This window comes from Mustela lutreola, chromosome 8 (genome assembly GCF_030435805.1).
Source record: "Mustela lutreola isolate mMusLut2 chromosome 8, mMusLut2.pri, whole genome shotgun sequence".
Lineage (NCBI taxonomy): Eukaryota > Metazoa > Chordata > Mammalia > Carnivora > Mustelidae > Mustela > Mustela lutreola.
The window spans coordinates 41,568,556-41,590,597 of NC_081297.1; the positions used below are offsets into that span (position 1 = coordinate 41,568,556).

Genomic DNA, 22,042 nt, shown 5'->3' on the forward strand with positions numbered 1-22,042 from the left:
ATTAAGTAAATAACTGATCTAAATTTTAGATATTAAGTTTCCTATTCATGACACCTAAAATTTCCTTCTAAAAGCCAAACTTTTAGTTCTTTATATTTAAAAGGATTTAGGGCACCTGAGTGGCTCAGCCAGTTAAGCATCTGCCTTCAGCTCGGTCATGATCCCAGGGTCCTGGGATCGAGCTCCTTATGTGGCTCCCTGGTCTGTAGGGAGTCTGCTTCTCCCTCTGCCTTCCTCCCCCATCCCTGCTCTTGTGTTTTCTCCCTCCCTCTCTCTATCTCCCTTGCAAAATTATATAAATAAAATCTTTGAAAAGTAAAATTTTTATAAAATAAAAAAATTTTAGGGGCGCCTGGGTGGCCCAATGGTTAAAACCTCTGCCTTCAGCTCAGGTCATGATCTCAGGGTCCTGGGATCGAGCCCCGCATCGGGCTCTCTGCTCAGCGGGGAGCCTGCCTCCTCCTCCTGTCTCTCTCTGCCTACTTGTGATCTGTCAAGTATCTTAAAAAAAAAAATTTTTTTTTAATATATTTTAAAAGGATTTTTATTTATTTTTCAAAGAGAGAGAGAGAGAGAGAGTGTGCATGCCCATAAGCAGGGAGAGCTTCAGGCAGAGGGAAAAGCAGGCTCCCTGTAAAGCAGGGAGCCCGATGTGGGACTCTATCCCAGGGCCCTGAGATCATGACCTGAGCTGAAGGCAGATGCTTAACCCACTGAGCCACCCAGGAATCCCAAAAAAAGGATTTTTAAAAGGATATAAAGCAGGGGTGCCTGGGTGGCTCAGTGGGTTAAAGCCTCTGCCTTCAGCTCAGGTCATGATCCCTCTCTCTCTGTCTGCCTTTCTGCCTACTTGTGATCTCTGTCAAATAAATAAATAAAAAAAATTTTTTTTTTAAAAAAAGGACATAAAGCAGCTTACAAGAGTACATTTAACAAAAAAAAATTTTTTTTTAAAGATTTTATTTATTTATTTGAGAGAGAGTGCATGTGTGGGTGTGCACAAGCTGGGGGATGGGCAAAGGAGAGGGAGAAGCAAACTCTCTGCTAAGCAGGGAGCCCCATGCAGGGCTAGATCCCAGATCCCGGGATTATGACCTGAACTGAAGGCAGATGCTTAACTGACTAGCCACACAGATCACCCCAATAAAAATTTTAAATTAATTTTTTTAAAAGATTTTATTTGACAGACAAATCTCAGAAATCTCGGCCCCCCGCCGAGCAGAACAGAGCAGAGCAGAGAGCCTGATGAGGGGCTCGATCCCAGGACCCCGAGATCATGACCTGAGCCGAAGGCAGAGGCTTTAACCCACTGAGCCACCAAGGCGCCCCTAAATTAAATTTTTTAAGAGCTAAAAAAAAATAGGGCGCCTGGCAGGCTCAGCCAGTATGAGTATGTGACTCTTAATCTTGGTATCTTAAGTTCAAGTTCCACAATGGGCATAAATCTTACTTTAAAAAAAGTTAGAAAAATAATAAAATATAGGGGCACCTGGATGAGTCAGTTGGTTAAGCATCTGCACAGGTCATGATCCCAGGGGCCTGGGATCGAGTCCCACATTGGGACTCCTTCTCTCTCTGGCCCTCCCCTCTGCTTGTGCGTGCATGCTTTCTTAAATAAAATCTTTTAAAATAATAATAGTAAAATATAATAAAATGAAATATAACTATGTAGGTGAAAAAATCAGGTCAAGGGCACCTGAATGGCTCAGCCGGTAGAGCATGCAACTGGATTTCAGGGTTATAAGTCTGAGTCCCACCCAGACTGGGATCAAGTCCCACATCCTCCTCCCAGCTCCATGGGGAGTCTGCTTCTCCCTCTGACCTTCTCCCCTCTCATGCTCTCACTCTTTCAAATAAAGAAAATCTTTAAAAAAACAAAACCTTTTGCCATCTGAGACAAGTATACCATTAGAGAATATAATATCAAAAGCATTTCTATAGTACATTAGAGATGACATTTCTCAAAATCTTTTCCACTTTTATTTATTATTATTTTTTTTAATATTTTATTTATTTATTTGACAGAGAGAAATCACAAGTAGATGGAGAGGCAGGCAGAGAGAGAGAGAGGGAAGCAGGCTCTCCGCTGAGCAGAGAGCCCGATGCGGGACTCGATCCCAGGACCCTGAGATCATGACCCGAGCTGAAGGCAGCGGCTTAACCCACTGAGCCACCCAGGAGCCCCTAGTGATTATTTAAAAGTGGAAAAGAGGGGCGCCTGGGTGGCTCAGTGGGTTAAGCCGCTGCCTTCAGCTCGGGTCATGATCTCAGGGTCCTGGGATCGAGTCCCGCATCGGGCTCTCTGCTCAGCGGAGAGCCTGCTTCCCTCTCTCTCTCTCTGCCTGCCTCTCCATCTACTTGTGATTTCTCTCTGTCAAATAAATAAATAAAATATTAAAAAAAATAATAATAAATAAAAGTGGAAAAGATTTTGAGAAATGTCATCTCTAATGTACTATAGAAATGCTTTTGATATTATATTCTCTAATGGTATACTTGTCTCAGATGGCAAAAGGTTTTGTTTTTTTAAAGATTTTCTTTATTTGAAAGAGTGAGAGCATGAGAGGGGAGAAGGTCAGAGGGAGAAGCAGACTCCCCATGGAGCTGGGAGGAGGATGTGGGACTTGATCCCAGTCTGGGTGGGACTCAGACTTATAACCCTGAAATCCAGTTGCATGCTCTACCGGCTGAGCCATTCAGGTGCCCTTGACCTGATTTTTTCACCTACATAGTTATATTTCATTTTATTATATTTTACTATTATTATTTTAAAAGATTTTATTTAAGAAAGCATGCACGCACAAGCAGAGGGGAGGGCCAGAGAGAGAAGGAGTCCCAATGTGGGACTCGATCCCAGGCCCCTGGGATCATGACCTGTGCAGATGCTTAACCAACTGACTCATCCAGGTGCCCCTATATTTTATTATTTTTCTAACTTTTTTTAAAGTAAGATTTATGCCCATTGTGGAACTTGAACTTAAGATACCAAGATTAAGAGTCACATACTCATACTGGCTGAGCCTGCCAGGCGCCCTATTTTTTTTTAGCTCTTAAAAAATTTAATTTAGGGGCGCCTTGGTGGCTCAGTGGGTTAAAGCCTCTGCCTTCGGCTCAGGTCATGATCTCGGGGTCCTGGGATCGAGCCCCTCATCAGGCTCTCTGCTCTGCTCTGTTCTGCTCGGCGGGGGGCCGAGATTTCTGAGATTTGTCTGTCAAATAAAATCTTTTAAAAAAATTAATTTAAAATTTTTATTGGGGTGATCTGTGTGGCTAGTCAGTTAAGCATCTGCCTTCAGTTCAGGTCATAATCCCGGGATCTGGGATCTAGCCCTGCATGGGGCTCCCTGCTTAGCAGAGAGTTTGCTTCTCCCTCTCCTTTGCCCATCCCCCAGCTTGTGCACACCCACACATGCACTCTCTCTCAAATAAATAAATAAAATCTTTAAAAAAAAATTTTTTTTTGTTAAATGTACTCTTGTAAGCTGCTTTATGTCCTTTTTTTAAAAAAAAAATTTTTTTTATTTATTTATTTGACAGAGATCACAAGTAGGCAGAAAGGCAGACAGAGAGAGAGGGATCATGACCTGAGCTGAAGGCAGAGGCTTTAACCCACTGAGCCACCCAGGCACCCCTGCTTTATATCCTTTTAAAAATCCTTTTTTTGGGATTCCTGGGTGGCTCAGTGGGTTAAGCATCTGCCTTCAGCTCAGGTCATGATCTCAGGGCCCTGGGATAGAGTCCCACATCGGGCTCCCTGCTTTACAGGGAGCCTGCTTTTCCCTCTGCCTGAAGCTCTCCCTGCTTATGGGCATGCACACTCTCTCTCTCTCTCTCTCTTTGAAAAATAAATAAAAATCCTTTTAAAATATATTAAAAAAAAATTTTTTTTTTTAAGATACTTGACAGATCACAAGTAGGCAGAGAGAGACAGGAGGAGGAGGCAGGCTCCCCGCTGAGCAGAGAGCCCGATGCGGGGCTCGATCCCAGGACCCTGAGATCATGACCTGAGCTGAAGGCAGAGGTTTTAACCATTGGGCCACCCAGGCGCCCCTAAAATTTTTTTATTTTATAAAAATTTTACTTTTCAAAGATTTTATTTATATAATTTTGCAAGGGAGATAGAGAGAGGGAGGGAGAAAACACAAGAGCAGGGATGGGGGAGGAAGGCAGAGGGAGAAGCAGACTCCCTACAGACCAGGGAGCCACATAAGGAGCTCGATCCCAGGACCCTGGGATCATGACCGAGCTGAAGGCAGATGCTTAACTGGCTGAGCCACTCAGGTGCCCTAAATCCTTTTAAATATAAAGAACTAAAAGTTTGGCTTTTAGAAGGAAATTTTAGGTGTCATGAATAGGAAACTTAATATCTAAAATTTAGATCAGTTATTTACTTAATGGCAAGCATGATTCTAATTACTAGAGATACAATAAAATGGAGTCCTTGCCTTTGTGAAACTTAATATCCTAGTAGGCTAAGTATGAATTCTGGTTAAAAAAAAACAAACAAAAATTTGGGTGTTTATTTTATTTTTTTTTTCTACTTCTCTGTATTTTCTACTTTTCAGTACTCGTCCTTCCTAACTTTTTTCACCCTCTAGAATATTCACATGATTATTTTATACTTGAATAACCTCTTATCATACACAGTGATTTTCAAATTTTGAGCGAGAGGATATAGAGAGAAAGCACAGTTGTATGGAATGAACACATTTTGTAATTGGAAATGATCCAACTTCAAATCATTTTTTAAAATATAGTTATAATACCAGGGGGTACCTGGATGGCTCAGTCAGCTAAGTGTCTCACTCTTCATTTCAGCTCAGGTCATGATCTCGGGATTGTGAGGTTGAGCCCCATGTTGGGCTCCCTCTCCTTCTCTCCCTCCCACCCCCCCTCATAAAAAAAAAACCCCAAACCCAAAACACAGTTATCCACTGTTTTCTTTAAGAGATGAGCTAGGGGAAGAGGTTTACATTTTATAACTTTGAAACACAAAGCAGCAGTTTCAGGTCATATCATGCATATATTCCCCAAATTTTGTAGACCCTTCAGTAGCCAGAGAGTTTGTCTGCTTATTTCTGAAATTGTCACAAAATTCTGTTTCAGTACTAGCATCATCTTTTAGTTTTCACTGTTCTGTTTTCATTTTATAATTTTATAATTTATAATTTTACAATTTTATAATTTAGCTGGGTTGCCTTCATAAGTTTTTGCACTTCAAATACACTTACACTTGGCTTATATCATGCTGGGCTCCATAGCGGTTAACTGGATGGAGATCAGAGGATGTATCTGTGCTATAGCTTCTTCTTTTTTTTTTTTTTTATTTGACAGCACAAGTAGGTAGAAAGGCAGGCAGAGAGAGAGAGAAGGAAGCAGGCTCCCTGCTGAGCAGAGAGCCCAATGAGGGGCTCGAGCCCAGGACCCTGGAATCATGACCTGAGCTGAAGGCAGAGGCTGTAACACAATGAGCCACCCAGGTGCCCCTGTGCTATAGCTTCTTGAGCGTGAACTTAAAAAGAATATGGAACTTACCCTTTGGCCGGCTCTGTAATTGTAATGAGCATAAAAATTACCTGGAAGACCTTGTTAAAATGGGGATTCCCAACCCTATTTCCAGAGAATTTTACGTTCCAGTCAGGAATCAGCTTATATATGCAGCTCAGAGTAACTTTGATTTGGTGGTCTGAGAGCCACACTAAGAAATACTGCTTTAGGCTTAGATTTGTGTTACAGAAGATGAACTGGTGACATCAGGCTTTTGCTCAGCAGGGAGTCTCTACCTGCTGTTCCCCCGCTTGTGCTCGCTCTCTCTCACACACAAATAGATAAATAATCTTTAAAAAAATTTATTTTTAAGTAATCTCTACATCCAGTCTGGCATTCAAATGCATAACCTTGTCAGGAGTCACACGCTCCACCGGCTGAGCCAGTCAGATGCCCCAGAAAGGTTGGAACTTCTTATATGGACAGCACACAGGTCACAGGTAGAGCTGTGGGTATGGCTGAGATCACCAAGGTTGTGGATTTCACATTACAGGGCCAAGTAAACAAACTGAGAAGCCATGTATGTCTCTATGTGTACACACACATACATAGGTATTTCTTTTAAATTAAGTATGCTTAATTTAAATTTAATTAATTAAATTAATTTAAATTAAGTGAGCATGGGGCTTGAACCCCCAACCCCACGATCAAGAGTTGCATGCTCTACCAGTGGAGCCAGCCAGGTGTCCCGAGAATGCAGTATATTTAATAGACAGGAAACAAGAAATTGCTAAGGAAACATGAGGGAAAAGTAGTCATGTCAGAGGAGAAGCAGTAGCTAAGGAAACAGAAAACTTAAAATGATAATCTAAAATAGCATCTAAAGCTTCTAAGAATCAACATAGGAAGAGCAAAGAGATTCGGCAATTGGGGTGTCATTTCTGACTTTGCCAGAGCACTTTCATTGGATTAATGAAGGCAGATACCCAGATTTTAAGGGCCTGAAAGATAAGAAATGTGGTGTGAGGAACCGAAGGCAGGGTGCGTGGCCTCTTAAGCAGTGGAGCCATTGGCATTCTGATCTCTTTCTGGAACGCATGTGAGGTCCCAAGTCTTCTGGAGCATGCAGCTTGAGTTCAGTGTACAGCTGAACTTTTATTTTTTATTTTATTTTATTTTAAAGATTTTATTTATTTATTTGACAGAGATCACAAGTAGGCAGAGAGGCAGGCAGAGAGAGGGGGGAAGCAGGCTCCCTGCCGAGCAGAGAGCGCGACATGGGGCTCGATCCCAGGACTCTGAGATCATGACCCGAGCCGAAGGCAGAGGCCTAACCCACTGAGCCACCCAGGTGCCCCGAGCTTTTATTTTTTTAATTTATAATGAGAATTGTGTGAAAATAAACATTGTGTGATCTCAGCATCATCAAGATGCTTATTTCCTTAGGCCTTTGCCAAGTCTAACTCCTTGCCATCAAGTACTTTACAGCGGAGCAGATACAGTAAGAGGTTTGGAGGGGTGAGGAAGCCGACTGACACAGCAGACAGGGTTATGTATACATCAGGGCCACACACATACTTTAAAGGGTTTTGCTATTTTAAACCATTTTATTTCTAGTTTTATCCACAGAGTAGGAAATTATGTTAGGGAAGTTGTCAAGCAGTTGGATAGAAAGGGATATTGACAAACGATACAAGGAAGGGGAAAAAAGAAAACCAGGGTAAAAATGAAATTGGCAGGCTATTTTGCTACCAAATTTAGTTCCTTTTTTCTTTTTTTTTTTTAAAGAGTTTATTTATTTATTTGACAGAGAGAGATCACAGTAGGAGAGAGGAAGGGAAGAGATCACAGAGAGAGAGGAAGGGGAAGCAGGCCCCCTGCCGAGCAGAGAGCCCGATGTGGGACTCAATCCCAGGACCCTGAGATCATGACCTGAGCCGAAGGCAGCGGCTTAACCCACTGAGCCACCTAGGCGCCCCTAGTTCCTTTTTTCTGCTATTCATCTTTTTGCCTTGCCTTCCCTGATGTTTTCTAGGTTTAAGAGCACAAGCTTTGGAATCCCTGTGAAATTTGAATTTCTGTTTCCTGGTATGAGCTGTTTGGTGGGCAGATTTTTTTTTAGCCCCTTCTAACCTTCTGTTTCCTATAAAATGGAAAAAACATAACCTGAAGCTTATACAGAATTAGATAATCTAGGTAAAGTGACTAGTATAATGCCTAACACAGAACAGATCTTTATTAACACTTCCCAAACTTCACAATTTATTTAAAAGTTACTAGAAGAAATAATATACTAACATTTAAATTCTGATTCATTGATCCTGAAGTAGAGTTCTGATGTTGTGGCTAAAGAGAGATGAAATATTTGTCTTCGAGGGAGGCCAGCTGACTCTTCAAATTAGGCAGGACTATGGAGACAGGGTTTTGATGTTGACATCTTTTTTTTGTTTTTGTTTTTGTTTTTTAATTTTATTTAATGCATTTCTGTTTGTTTGTTTTATTTATTTATTTCTTTTTTTGACAGAGAGAGACACAGTGAGAGAGGGAACACAAGCCGGGGGAGTGGGAGAGGGACAAGTAGGTTTCCCATGGAGCAGGGAGTTGATCCCAGTTGATCCCAGGACTCTGGGATCATGACCTGAGCGGAAGTCAGACACTTAATGACTGATCCACCCAGGTGCTCGATGTGGGCATCTTAGTCAGGTTTCGGTTTACTACTTTCCAGGACCAGAATCCTAATATTTTCAGAATCCTTAGAGGCAGTTAGGTTGAGGTGGGCAGATAGGCCCTTCCAAAACCTGATACTGATAGGTGAGCTGACCCGAGAACTGCAGTAATACACGCATCTCTCCCTGGGAACGCGGCATGGGGAGCTGGATGGTAATCAGAGAGGTCGAACTTAGAATCTAAGATATTAGTCGTTTGTGACATTGTTGATTGTAATTTACCTTTTTTGCCTTTGATGACTTACTAAGGGGATGGTACAATTTGTATCAGTTTTATCAGTATCAGTATCAGTTTTCAGCCTTCTTAGCTGGAGTTTGGTGTATTTCGACTTCCCTACATCCTTGATTGGAGTTGTAGGTGGTGGTAAAACTCCTCCTTTACCAGTTTCCAGATTTTGACAATGGGTTACTTTTACAGATGGCTAGTAATGCTCTTTACAAGTTGACTTTCTTTAGTTTCATTCTTTTAGAGTAGACCAGCCCCCGTAGTCCACTCCTCTTTGCTTAACCATTGTTTTGATTAGTCCATTCCGCCTCCAGGAAGAGAAAAATGCTGAGGGATTCCTTGGTGGGGAGGGGCTGAGATTTCTTTCAGCCAAATGTCTCATGCAGTATATGCTTTAATTCTTTGTGCCCATAAACTTCCCAGATTATAAAGCCTTAAATGACTTCTTAACCAGGCTGTTAGGATTTAATTAATAACACTTCTAAGGGTTAGGTTGTTCTGATAGACACCTAAAATCAGAGGTTGATTTTTGAGCATCTTTTTTTTTTAAGATTTATTTATTTTTAGAGAGAGTGTGTGTGTGCAAGTGGGGGATTGGCAGAGGGTGAGGGAGAGAATTTGCAGCAGACTTCTGCTGAGTGGGGAGCCCAAGGGCTCAATTCCACGACCCTGGGCTCTCCGCCCCAGCTGAAGTCAAGAGTTGGGTGCTGAATCAGCTGAACCACCCAAGCAACCCTAATTGGCTTTTAATTATTCGCTATGTCCATACAGAAATTTTATTTTTTTTATTCTTTATTTTTTATTTTTTAAAGATTTTATCTATTTATTTGACAGAGATCACAAGTAGGCAGAGAGGCAGGCAGAGAGAGAGAGAGAGAGAGAGAGGGAAGCAGGCTCCCTGGAGCAGAGAGCCCGATGCGGGGCTCGATCCCAGGACCCTGAGATCATGACCCGAGCCGAAGGCAGCAGCCCAACCCACTGAGCCACCCAGGCGCCCCTATTCTTTATTTTTTTAAAGATGCTTTTTATTTGAGAGAGAAAGCATGAGTGAGGAGGGGATAGAGGGAGAAACAGACTCCCCGCTGAGCAGGGAGCCAGATTCAGGACTCGATCCTAGGACTCTGGGATCATGACCTGAACTGAAGACGCTTAACCAGTTGAGCCACCCAGGCGCCCCCATAAATTTTCTCCTTTCCTTCCATTCTTCTCTCCTTCCTTCCTCCCTCCCTCTCTCTCTCCTTTTCTTTTCTTTTTTCTTTTCTTAACCCACTCTTTCTTTCTTTCAGATTTTATTAATTTATTTAACAGAGAGAGATACAGCGAGAGTGGGGGAATGGGAGAGGGAGAAGCAGGCTCCCCACTGACCAGGGAGCTCCGTACGGGGCTTGATCCCAGGACCTGAACTGAAGGCAGTCGCTTAACAACTGAGCCACCCAGGCACCCCCAGAAATTTTATTTCTAAAAATGCTCTGTTGGGGCCCCAGTGTGGCTCAGTCTTTTAAGCGTCGGACTCTTGGTTTCAGGTCAGGTCATGATCTCACAGTCCTGAGATCTAGCCCCACCTTGGGCTCCATGCGCAGCATGGAACCTGTTTGAGACTCTCTCTCCCCTCTCCCTCTTCTCTACCCACCCCCTTGCTCACATGGGTGTGCCCACACTCTGTCTAAATAAATAAATAAATCTCTCACGGCATCATGTTCTTTTCTTTTTCTTTTTTTTTTTTTTTAAGATTTTATTTATTTATTTGACAGAGATCACAAGTAGGCAGAAAGGCAGGCAGAGAGAGAGAGAGAGGAGGAAGCAGGCTCCCTGCTGAGCAGAGCCTGATGCGGGGCTCGATCCCAGGACCCTGGAATCATGACCTGAGCCGAAGGCAGAGGCTTTAACCCACTGAGTCACCCAGGTGCCTCACCCTACAGTTTCTTTAGCAGATTCCTTTTTTAGAGGTTATCATAGGAATGCCTCTGTCAGGGCGCCTGGGTGGCTCAGTGGGTTAAGCCGCTGCCTTCGGCTCATGTCATGATCTCAGGGTCCTGGGATCGAGTCCCGCATTGGGCTCTCTGCTCGGCAGGGAGCCTGCTTCCTCCTCTCTCTCTCTCTGCCTACCTCTATGCCTACTTGTGATCTCTCTCTCTCTCTCTCTCTCTCTGTCAAATAAATAAATAAATAAATATTTTTTTTTAAAAAAAGGAATGCCTCTGTCAGCTACGGGCTTTAAAGTAGAAACTGACTGAGGGTCAGTAAATGGAAATAAAACCAACCTGAGATGATCCTACAATGGGAAAAATGTTTAAAAAAAAAAAAGTGACCATCATCTAATAAATACACATTTAAAAGAATAAAAATTACGCCTTTTTGGACATTTTGTTAACTTTTTTTTTTTTTAAGATTTTATTTTTTAAGTAATCTCAACACCCAACGTGGGGCTTAACTCACAATCCCAAGATCAAAAGTCGGAAGCTCTACCAACTGAGCCAGCCAGGTGTCTTTGTTGTTAACTTTAAATGTATTTGGTTTTCATCAGTAAAACGAAATGGAAACCTGGTGAGTGTGGAGCCTGAGGTGGGGCGGTGCTCGACCTGGGCAGAAACTGAGAGCCCACACTGGGTACTTAATTGACTGAGCCACGCAGGCTCCCCATAAGGAATTTTTTTTTTTGGACAAATGTTGAGTTCAGTGAAGATAATCTTAAGGTATATAATAATACGTGAAGTAGAATATTTTTTAAACCATTTTATTTGCTTTTAAAAAGCATTTTAACTAGTTTCATTACAGTCTCTAATGACATGGATTCTCAGAACACCTTCCTGTAATTCTTGGGGGTGGCCAGCTACAGATTAGAAATATTCTAAAGTAGAACATAATCATACTATTTAAAATTTTTCTTACCTTATTTGTTAGTATGTTAGAAACAGTTTTTGTTTGAAAGTATGTGTGTGTTTGGACTTTTATTCATTGTCTGTTGTCAGAATTGACAGAAAGGGGTGGAGGGCCAACATTCTTATATACCTGCTATTGTAGCCTTGGAATCTATTTCACTTTTTATTAAACAAAAAATTTTTTTGGGGGGCACCTGGGTGGCTCAGTGGGGTAAGCCTCTGCCTTTGGCTCAGGTCATGATCTCAGGGTCCTGGGATCGAGCCCCATATCAGGCTCTCTGCTCAGCGGGAAGCCTCCTTTACTCCCCCCCCCCCCCCCCGCCCAACCTTCCGCTTGTCTCTATGTCTACTTGTGATTTCTCTTTCTCTCTTTTTTCTCTCTCAAATAAATAAATAAGTAAATAAATCTTTTTTTTTTTGAAGTTTTTTTTTAATTGGCCCTAAAGTGAGTAATTCTGATTTTTTATATTTTTTAAAAAGATTTTATTTATTTATTAGACAGTCGCCCCATAATTCTGATTTAAAAAAAAAAAAATCTTGGTCTAGGGCGCCTGGGTGGGTCAGTGGGTTAAAGCCTCTGCCTTCGGCTCAGGTCATGATGCTCAGCAGGGAGCCTGCTTCCCTTCCTCTGCCTGCCTCTCTGCCTGCTTGTGATCTCTCTCTCTCTGTCTCTCTCTGTCAAATAAATAAATAAATAAAACTTAAAAGTAAAATTGAAATCATTGATAATCTCACCTTGTATCTAGAACATACAACCAGGTACCAAGTGCTGCTGGATTTTTTTTACATACTTTGCTCTCTATCCAGATACTGTTTTTTTCCTAATAAAAAAATGGAATCAACTTGCACAAGTCTTTGTTTTTAAATATTTTATCTATTTGAAAGAGAAATAATGAGTGAGGGGAAGGGCAGAGGAGCATGGAGCTAGACGTGGGGCTTGATCCCAGGACACTGAGATTGATGTGAGCTAAGGCAGACGCTTAACCAGCTGAGCCATCCAGGTGTCTCTGCACAATAGTCTTAATATTAATAGCTTGCTTATTAATTAATTAATTAAATCTGTATCATGTAGCTTTTTCCATGTTAGTCAGTTTTGTAGTTTTCTGAACTGATTGATAATCTGGGCTACTCTGTTTGAGCATGAACTTCCTGGGAGCTGGCTTCCTGCTTCCTTGTAAGAGGGTATAGTGAGTGACACAGCATCTGGTTTTTCATTTATCTTGGAATGTGTGTTGAATGAAAATAGTAATATAATGTGAAGCAAATGGGCATGGGCCAGGACCATCCTCACGGTGAGTTCTGAGCTGACTTCCCTGACTACCTGTGGATAACTTTTTTCTTTTCTACTCTTTGTAGGACCTACTAAATGAAGCAAAACAGAGACTCAGCAAAGTGGTAAAAGATACAACCAGGTACCAAGTGCTGCTGGATGGACTGGTCCTCCAGGTAATTTATAGGTTCGACCTACCACTAGTAGCCAGAGTTCTTACAAAATTGACAAGATGTATTAGAAACCAGCTCTGGTTTTTTGTTATTGTTGTTGTTTTGTTTTGTTTTCCTATTTTTGTCATCTTAGCTTTCTTCCTTGCTCTCTTCCTTCTCATGCATGAGGGGACAGTAATACTGGTTGGATCAGACTTTTCCAACTTTCCTGTCCTTTTATATAGTCTTATAAGTCCTTTAGAACTAAGTGGTCAAATTTGCTTGCAACCTCCAGCTTTAAACTTCCCTGATTTGGGGTGCCTAGGAGGTTAAGTCATTAAGCATTTGCCTTTGGCTCAGGTCATGATCCCAGGATCCTGGGATCAATCAGTGTGCATCAGGCTCCCTGCTCAGAGGGAAGCCTGCTTCTCCCTCTCCTACTCTGCCTGCTTGATTTCCCTCTCTCACTGTATCTCTCTCTGTCAAATAAATAAATAAAATCTTAAAAAATAATAATAATAATAAAAAAAACTTCCCTAATTTGAGGGGTGCCTGAGTGACTCAATTGGTTAAGTGTCCAACTTTTGATTTTTGGCTCAGGTCATGATCTCAGGGTAGTGAGATCGAGGCCCACATCAGTTTCTGCACTGGGCATGGAACCTACTTAAGATTCTATCTCTCCCTCCCTTCTCTGTCTCACTGTGTTCCTCTTTAAGAACAAAACCTCCCTAATTTGATTTCACCTTTAAAATACTTGCTTTAGATTTGGGGTTCAGACCAAAGATGATATACATTTTAAATGTTTGCAGCTTGCTTGTGAATTCTTAGTTTACTTAAGTTAATTACAATAACATTTGGCTTCCACCTAGTTGATGTGAGAGAAGATTCCCATATCAATTTTGTTATTTTGTAGCCTTGGGTGTGTTTATCTGGTTTGTGATATTGAAATCTTCTTTCCATGTTCTCATACTGAATATTCTGTCTATTTACAAACTACATGAAAGAATTATAAAAAATATTTTATTTTGCTTCGGATTTTATAAATTGCATTTCTTGACAGTTGCATCTGATTGTCTTACAGGGTTTGTACCAATTGTTGGAGCCCCGAATGATTGTTCGTTGCAGGAAGCAGGATTTCCCTCTGGTAAAGGTAAAGAGCTTAAAGAAGAAGCCCATTTTTTAAAAAAAATCAAAATGTTAGGGATGAAATGCATGCTTTAATATAGGATAGCTCAGCCACAGAAATTAGAGGTATCTTAATACATTATAGATAGTAACTTAAGTGTACCTAAGCCCTGATTTCTTTTCGTAAAGAAGATCAAGTTGCCCCTTCTGAGTTAGTACCCTCCGCCTTTCTGGGAGCTCTGTAACACCATAATCTTCTGAATACTGAAGACAGCACACAGTATTGGAGCAAAGTTAGGCCATGCCATTTGAAAGTGACAGACTACTCCCAGAGTATGTATTCCTATAGTTGGGAGAAGAGTAGGGATACAAGACAAAAGGGTTGCAGCAGTGAAAACACAGCTGCAGTCCCAGAGGCAAATGCCGAGGTGTTCCTTCATGTCCTGGCTAAGGGAGAAGCTGCCCCCCTTCTGGGGAACAGCCGTTGGCTCCCTGGAGAGTCCAGACAGGCTGTAGAATTAGACAGGTGCTCTAGAATCTGAATGAACTCCCTGGCTCTGATTCTGTATCATCCAGTCACTCTTCAGGTTAAAATTCTTCCTTGCAGGGTGCCTGACTGGCTCAGTCAGGAGAGCATGCGACTCTTAATCGTGGGGTTGTGAGTTTGAGCTCCATGTTGGCTGAAGAGAATACTTAAATAAAAAACTTAAAAAAAAAATATGGAGCACCTGGGTGGCTCAGTGGGTTAAGCCTCTTCTTTTGGCTCAGGTCATGTTCTCAGGGTCCTGGGATCGAGCCCCACATCGGGCTCTCTGCTCAGCGGGGAATCTGCTTCCCCCTCTCTCTCTGCCTGCCTCTCTGCCTACTTGTGATCTCTCTCTCTGTAAAACAAACAAACAAACAAAAAATAACTTTAAAAAAATAATAATGAAATAAAATTCTTCCATGCAGCTTGCTTTCGGAGAAGGATTGGGTGCTTAGTCCCTTAGCAATTACATTTCTTACTATAAATTAATATACTTAGAATACATAATGTATTCGTACTCTTACTATAATTTTTCTCCCAAGTAACTTGTCATCTAGGAAAGAAAACATGCCAGCTGGGAAATATAAATGCTCATTCCCTTCACCTTGCACTGGAAATTAATAAATTGTGATACTTGTTTATGAACCATTTCAGTAACCTGGATCCATGTGTGTGCTGACAGCCTCATTTATGAACTTGTGAAACAGAGAGCTAGACATACTTGAGGTTCCCCAAGGTGATGAGCATTCTGTGGAGGCGGGTCTGAGTTGCCAACTAAAGTTCCTTCAAGAATGTTATTTACAGGGCGCCTGGGTGGCTCAGTGGGTTAAGCCGCTGCCTTCGGCTCAGGTCATGATCTCAGGGTCCTGGGATCGAGTCCCCCATCGGGCTCTCTGCTCAGCAGGGAGCCTGCTTCCTCCTCTCTCTGCCTGCCTCTCTGCTTACTTGTAATTTCTCTCTGTCAAATAAATAAATAAAATCTTTAAAAAAAAAAAAAAAAAGAATGTTATTTACATGTGTACTTATGCAGAGTATTATTTAGATAGGACTTTCCACTGATTATATCTTATCACACTGATTATAGTATAGCATTTTTTTTCTAGTGTGCTCATTTGTTTTTAAAATTGTAAACTGTATATAGTACAGAGTACAAACTTGATCATTTTAGGTGTAGAGTGGCATTAAGTAGATGCACATTGTGCAGTTGTGACCCCATCCCTTTCCAGAATATGTTCACTTTCCTGGACTGAAATTCTGTCCCCATTAAACACTAACTCCCCATTCCCTCCACCCCTGGCAGCCACCACCCTACCTCCTCTCCCTTTGAATTTGCCTGCACTGGGTACCTTGTACTGCTGGAATCCTACAACATCTGTCCTTCTGTGACTGGCTTCTTTCACCTCGCTTGATGTCTTCAAGGTTCCTCATGTGTAGGTGTAGCAGTGGTCCGAATTTCCTCCTTTTTAAGGCTGAATTGTATGCATATGAATTGTGTGCATATTTTTGCATATCTGTTAGACACTTGGGTTGTTTCTACCTGCTTTTTGGCTGTTGTGAATGATGCTGCCGTGAACATGGTTGTCCTATTAGCCATTCAAGTCTCTGGTTTCACTTTTGGGCATATACCCAGAGGTAGAATTCTACCTGGATTGCTGGATCATATAGTAATTCAGTGTTTAATTTTTTTTGAGGAACTGCCATACCACTTCCACAATAACTGTACCATTTTACATTTCCATCAACAATGCATCTATTCTTTTACTTGATAAATAGATAGGAATATGCCTTGCTTGTATAGTTGGCCAATTTTTTGTATACTTTCTCCATAGTTTTCTGCTAAAACCTTGCACCGTTTTCTGTTTTTTTTTTTTTTCCAGGCTGCAGTGCAGAAAGCGATTCCAATGTATAAAATTGCCACCAAAAAAGATGTTGATGTCCAAATTGATCAGGAGGCCTACCTGCCTGAGGAAATGTAAGGAGTGTTCCTGCCCTTAATGTCTAAGCTGCTTTCACTGTGAAAATGGCCTTTGTGCTGGGTCTTGTTCAAAGTGTTCTCTGAGGCACCCTTTACCACAAGAGTAAAGGTGTGGCCATGTGCCACTTGTGAGTCTTGCTGTTTTTTTCTTTCAGTACTTTGTTGTTCTCTCTTATTGACCGACTAGACTTGCTCTAAAAATCTAAAAGGAACTAACTTCCTGTGGTCACTTAGTTTATTCTGCAGAGAGGAAGCACTAATTCTCTGCCCAGGACTCAAAGCTGGGTCCAGATCTCTGTGTTAGATGCTGAGGATGATAATTGCTACCTCTAAGTTTCTAAGAAATAAGACAGGTCGCCATGTAGGATAGTGACTGCTATATAGACAGATAGAACCCGATAGTTAGGTTCCTCAGGTACAAAATTGCAAATACCAATCGTACTTGTGCTGTGCGGCAATGACAGGACATTTCTTCAGCATCCCTGATAAGCTTGGTGCAGCTGGGCCAGGCTGTAGGAGCTCCTGATGAGGTCAGAGCCAATGTCCTTTCCTTGATTGTGCTTGTGGGTCTAATGCCACATAGGCACACATTGACTAACACTGCAGAAAGTCCTTGGGACATGCAAACCTAGTTGAAAAAGCACCAGACCTGGGTTTGAGTCCCAAGTTGGCCTTTTGTGAGCTATGTGATCTGGAGGCTGAATTCCATCATTAGTTAAATGGAAATGGTACTTTTTTGTTTCATGAAGTGAGGAAAAGAGAGGAGATTGTACATGTTAAAATGTTTTATAGGAGGCCGGGGTGGGTCAGTCTTTAAGCAGCTCCCTTCGGCTCAGGTCATGGTTCCAGGGTCCTGGGATTGAGCCACGCATCTTGCTCCCTGCTCAGCGGGAAGCCTGCTTCTCTCTCTCCCACTCCCCTTGCTTGTGTTCCCTCTCTCGCTGTGTCTCTCTGTCAAATAAATAAAATCTTAAAAAAAAATGCTTTGTGGGGCACCTGGGTGGCTCAGTGGGTTGAGGCCTCTGCTTTCGGCTCAGGTCATGATCCCAGGGTCTTGGGATCGAGCCCCACATCGGGCTCTCTGCTTGGCGGGGAGCCTGCTTCCTCCTCTCTCTCTGCCTGCCTCTGCCTGCTTGTGGTCTCTGTCAAATAAATAAATAAAATCTTTAAAAAAAAAAAAAAAAAAAAAATGCTTTGTAAACTGAGAAGTTACATAAGTTAGTGTAGAAAGCTTCAATGTTAAATCTCACAGAACCTTGATTTCCGGGCCTCTAAATTGGGATAATAGCACCTGCCTCACAGAATTCTTGGAGGCTTAAATGAGGTCTTGTCTATACAGCATTTAAAATGGTGGCTGGTACCCGCAGTATACATCTTTATTGAGCTGTCAGATAATCATTGTTGTGATGATCAGGCAGATGGGACAGAAAGCACTTAGTTCAGGGTCTGTCTGGTAACGAATGCGTTTCAGTCCTGAAATCTTTGGGGCCGGATGTTTTGAATCCCAGTGTTTAGAAAAGCAATAAAGAACATACACCACATGTGACATCAGATCCCCAGCAAGGTCTGAGGCGTCATCCCCCACACACCCTGTGATCAAATATACTAATATTTCTAAATGGAAACACTCACACCGCAAGGGGTAAGTACCTAAAGATTTGCTAGTCATTTGCTGCCAGATGACTAGAGGTCATCTAGCTTTTGGAGACACACAAATTAGACTTTAGTTCTGCTAGCTTATTGAATTTCAGAATTGTAGAGAAGGAATGGTGGGCTGATTCCAGTGCTCATTTAAAGTAGAATTTTAGGGGCGCCTGGGTGGCTCAGTGGGTTAAGCCGCTGCCTTCGGCTCAGGTCATGATCTCAGGGTCCTGGGATCGAGCCCCGCATCGGGCTCTCTGCTCAGCAGGAGGCCTGCTTCCTCCTCTCTCTCTGCCTACCTCTCTGCCTGCCTCTCTGCCTACTTGTGATCTCTGTCTGTCAAGTAAATAAATAAAATCTTAAAAAAAAAAAAAAAATAAAGTAGAATTTTAAATATTGTTTTATTCAATTAACTCGTTTTATTCAGTCTAAACGTGTTTTCTTGTTTGTCAAATAGCAAGGATACCGACCAAGACTCATAGGGTTACTGGGAAGATAGAAGTCATGGGCAGCCCTGGGCTTTACACTCAGTGAGTGCCTGGCCCTCAGGCAACATTCTCCCACAGTGGTGGTCTTTTCTGCCCTCACTCCCTCCATGAAAACAAAGAATTGTGGCACGAACAGTGGGGTCAGGATTTCAGCAGAGCCAACAACGAACGTCCTTATGAAGGATATAGTCTGTTTAGAGAAATGGAAGACAGATGAAACAAAGAAATGCCAGGGGGAGGGAGTAGAGAGTAAGAAGATAGTATTAACTTCATTGTCCATTAAAGTTTTCCAAAGACAATTTACCAAACCTTTTCCCAGTCTTTGTCACATAACCTGCTTATTTCAAGAAATATCTGGGGACACCTAGGTGGCATAGTCATTTGAACATCTGCCTTCCTCTCAGAAAGGAACCTGCTTCTCCATCTCCCCTGCTTGTGCTCTTTCTGTCAAATAAACAAAATCTTAAAATCTTTTTCTTTTCTTTTTTTTTTTTTTTATTTACTTAGTTGCTAGAGAGAGGGTACAAACAGGGGGAGTGGCAGGCAGAGGGAGAAGCAGGCTCCCCGCTGAGCAGGGAACCTGATGTGGGGCTGGATCCCAGGACTCTAGGATCATGACCTGAGCCAAAGGCAGCGGGTTAACTGACTGAGCCACCCAGGACCCTAAATAAAATCTTTATTAAAAAAAACAACGCCAAAGACAAAAAACAAAAAAAACCCTCCATGTCTTAAAAAAAAAGGAAGAAGAAGAAAAATATTTGACAAAAATCTAATGTATGAAAGAATTTCATTCCCCGGGGACTCCTTGTAATAGAATTTGACTTCTCTGCCTTAAGCCTCTAGGTGCTAGAAACTTTGGAGAAAGGAACAACAGAAGTGAGGTTTGGCTAGAGGCAGGACTCCCTAAGAGCCAGTTCGGCACAAGATTACAGTGGTACCTTTCATCTGATACACAGTACAGTTAGAATATGGCCTTACCAGTACCCCTGGTAATTAGCAGGATTGGGTCTTAGGAAATATTCAGATGAGGATGCGATTGATTTGCAAGCTGAGACAAAATCCTTCCCCATTTCATTTTGTTGGGGAGGGCTGTTAGAATTAACTTAGGTGGCTAGAACATAGAATCAGATTGGCACATAGCAGTCACTTGGTAAATGACCATTATTATCCACCTCCATACCCTAAATCCTCAGAAGCTTTCTGAATTAATTTTAAGCTCTTTGCATGTGTCTTTTGGCCCCTTACAGTATTTAGACACACTCCATGCAACAAAACACCTTTCTTCTCAGGAAAGAAAGTAAATGTACCATGTGTCTATAAAAATTGTTACTTCCTGTGTTCTTTGTAGAGCTGGTGGAGTTGAGATCTATAATGGGGATCGTAAAATAAAAGTTTCCAATACTCTAGAAAGCCGGCTGGATCTCATAGCCCAGCAGGTGAGTGTGGGAATACATCTTATTAGTTGGTCTGTTGTTACTTTGAAGTGATGCAGAGAACATATGTGCGTTCACTGGTATTTGGGGTTTTTCGTTCTTTCTACATTTTGTGGCATTTTCTTGAGTGGGCAGTAGGCAGGTGACGTTTACTGAGGTGACACCATTTACATGAGAGTGGATTTGGGATTGAATGAGGGTTTTGTTTATTTAGGATTCTGATGTACACAATTTTACTGCTGCCTGGGGTCCTTTCTCCAGTAAGAATGACAGGAACTAAAGTAAATGTTGTTTAAAGGACTTTGCCAGAGGGCTGCTGGCTCTTCAGGTGTTTCCGGGTTGGTACAGATAATCTCTAGGGAGCAAGAATTCAGGTGTCTCAGAACGCTGGGCCTCTTTTTTCAGCAGCGGTAGTCTGCTGCTGTGGCTGCTAGCTCATCTTAGGGGAGAGCGCTTTGACCTTGAGTATCATCTTCTGATAACTTAAACCCTAAAGCTGTATTCACCATTAGATTAGCCGCTATCCACACATGAATGAAGTAAAATTAAGGAAAATTAAAAACTGAGTCCCATGGTTGCACTGGGCAAAATTCAGACGCATAGTAGCCACACGTGGCTAGTGGTCTCTCTTTGGACAGCATAGCCTGTGAAGTTTGAGATTAAATCCTGAGGATTTTTCATTTGCTGTAATGAATGAGTGCCTCAGCACAAACTTGAATTATGTGTTTTCTGCCTGGCACATACTAGGCAGTCAGTGACTGTTCGCTGAAAGAAAGAAAGTAGATGATCCAGAATATTATGAGGTAATATTGTTAAGGGATCATCTCTTCCCCCTGCAGCACAGCTAACAGAAGCCTTAAACAATAATGCCTTTAGTTTTTTTTCTTTGTCCCTTAAGCAGTCAGTCAGTCATAATCACAAATTTGTGATCGGGTAAGTTTCCCACCAAGGGTTCTGAAGGAAAGGTACAGACTTGCTGCTTAGCTTTGTGGTCTCCTTCCCAGCCACGTAGGGGTTGCTGACCTGCCACTTGCAGTTAAGATGTGCCTCTCTGGGGCACCTGGGTGGCTCAGTGGGTTAAGTGTCTGACTCGTGATCTCAGGGTGGTGGGATTCAGCTGCACAGTGGGGAGTTTGCTTGAGATTCTCTCTCCTCTCTCTGCCCCTCCCCCCACCCACATACATACACTCTCTCAAAACTAAGTAAAATCCTTAAAAAAAAAAAAAAGTGCTGTGCTTTCCAAATTTTCCAGTTGACAGCACCTATTTACGAAAGATCTTCTTTCTTCACAGATGATGCCAGAAGTACGGGGCGCCTTATTTGGTGCAAATGCCAACAGGAAGTTTTTGGACTAAACCTTCCGGGCAAGGTGGAGTTCATGCACTGCTTTCCTGTCATGTGGAAGTTTCTGATATTTGAAGAAACAAGATACCTGTGTGGCTTCCTCTTCACTCTTCTAATATTATGTATTTATCAGTGGATCCTCTCTGTAGCTAATGCCCTTGGCCTAATTGTTAATATGAGAAAGTTTCACTTACTATGATCAGGAAACCTCCTCCTTAGCTTTGACTTATATTTGCTTTTGTAGCATGAAGGTGAGGGTATCAGATGGTGGTTACTGGAGCTTCACCGGGTCTCTGCTCTTCTCTCGTCTTCTGCTATCAGTTCTCTAGCCTAGAGGGTGAAGTGTGTGGTGTTCTTTGACATTCAGTCTCTGCTCTTTAAGCTGCAGATGCGTGGGGAGCATGCATTCCTACCTGCAATAGTAGCTTCACTGTAAAACTGTTTGGGCCTAGAAGTGCTCCTCATCTGTAAATGTGATTTAAAATCTAAGCCGTGAGTAGGTCTTATTTATTAAAACAAAATATTTACATGGATTTCATTGTGACTCATTATGCAAGGTGCTACAAGTTTTATGATTTGTGGGGAAAAGTTCTTCCCAAAGTATCTGGAAAGGAAGCATTCTCCTAATCCCTATAGTCGCTGGTTGGTAGCTGTCACTACTTGAAACCGTTAACCCTCTTTGTCCTCTGGCACTTCCTGCTCATTTTTACCAGGCTCTTATCCAGAAACGTTCCTTCCAGCCATTTAAAATCTTTCAGACGTACCACACA

General features: G+C 42.1%; 1 protein-coding gene across 1 annotated transcript in view; it reads left to right on the top strand.

The window, feature by feature from the left end:
- Positions 1-21,805, top strand: part of ATP6V1E1 (ATPase H+ transporting V1 subunit E1) — a 44,740-nt gene extending 22,935 nt beyond the window's left edge. The window contains exons 5-9 of the mRNA XM_059184331.1: positions 12,675-12,764; positions 13,822-13,890; positions 16,269-16,363; positions 19,844-19,931; positions 21,221-21,805. Coding sequence (XP_059040314.1) covers positions 12,675-12,764; positions 13,822-13,890; positions 16,269-16,363; positions 19,844-19,931; positions 21,221-21,283 — 405 coding nt within the window. The 3' untranslated portion in view covers positions 21,284-21,805. The remainder of the gene's footprint in view (positions 1-12,674; positions 12,765-13,821; positions 13,891-16,268; positions 16,364-19,843; positions 19,932-21,220) is intronic.
- Positions 21,806-22,042: the final 237 nt, after the last annotated feature.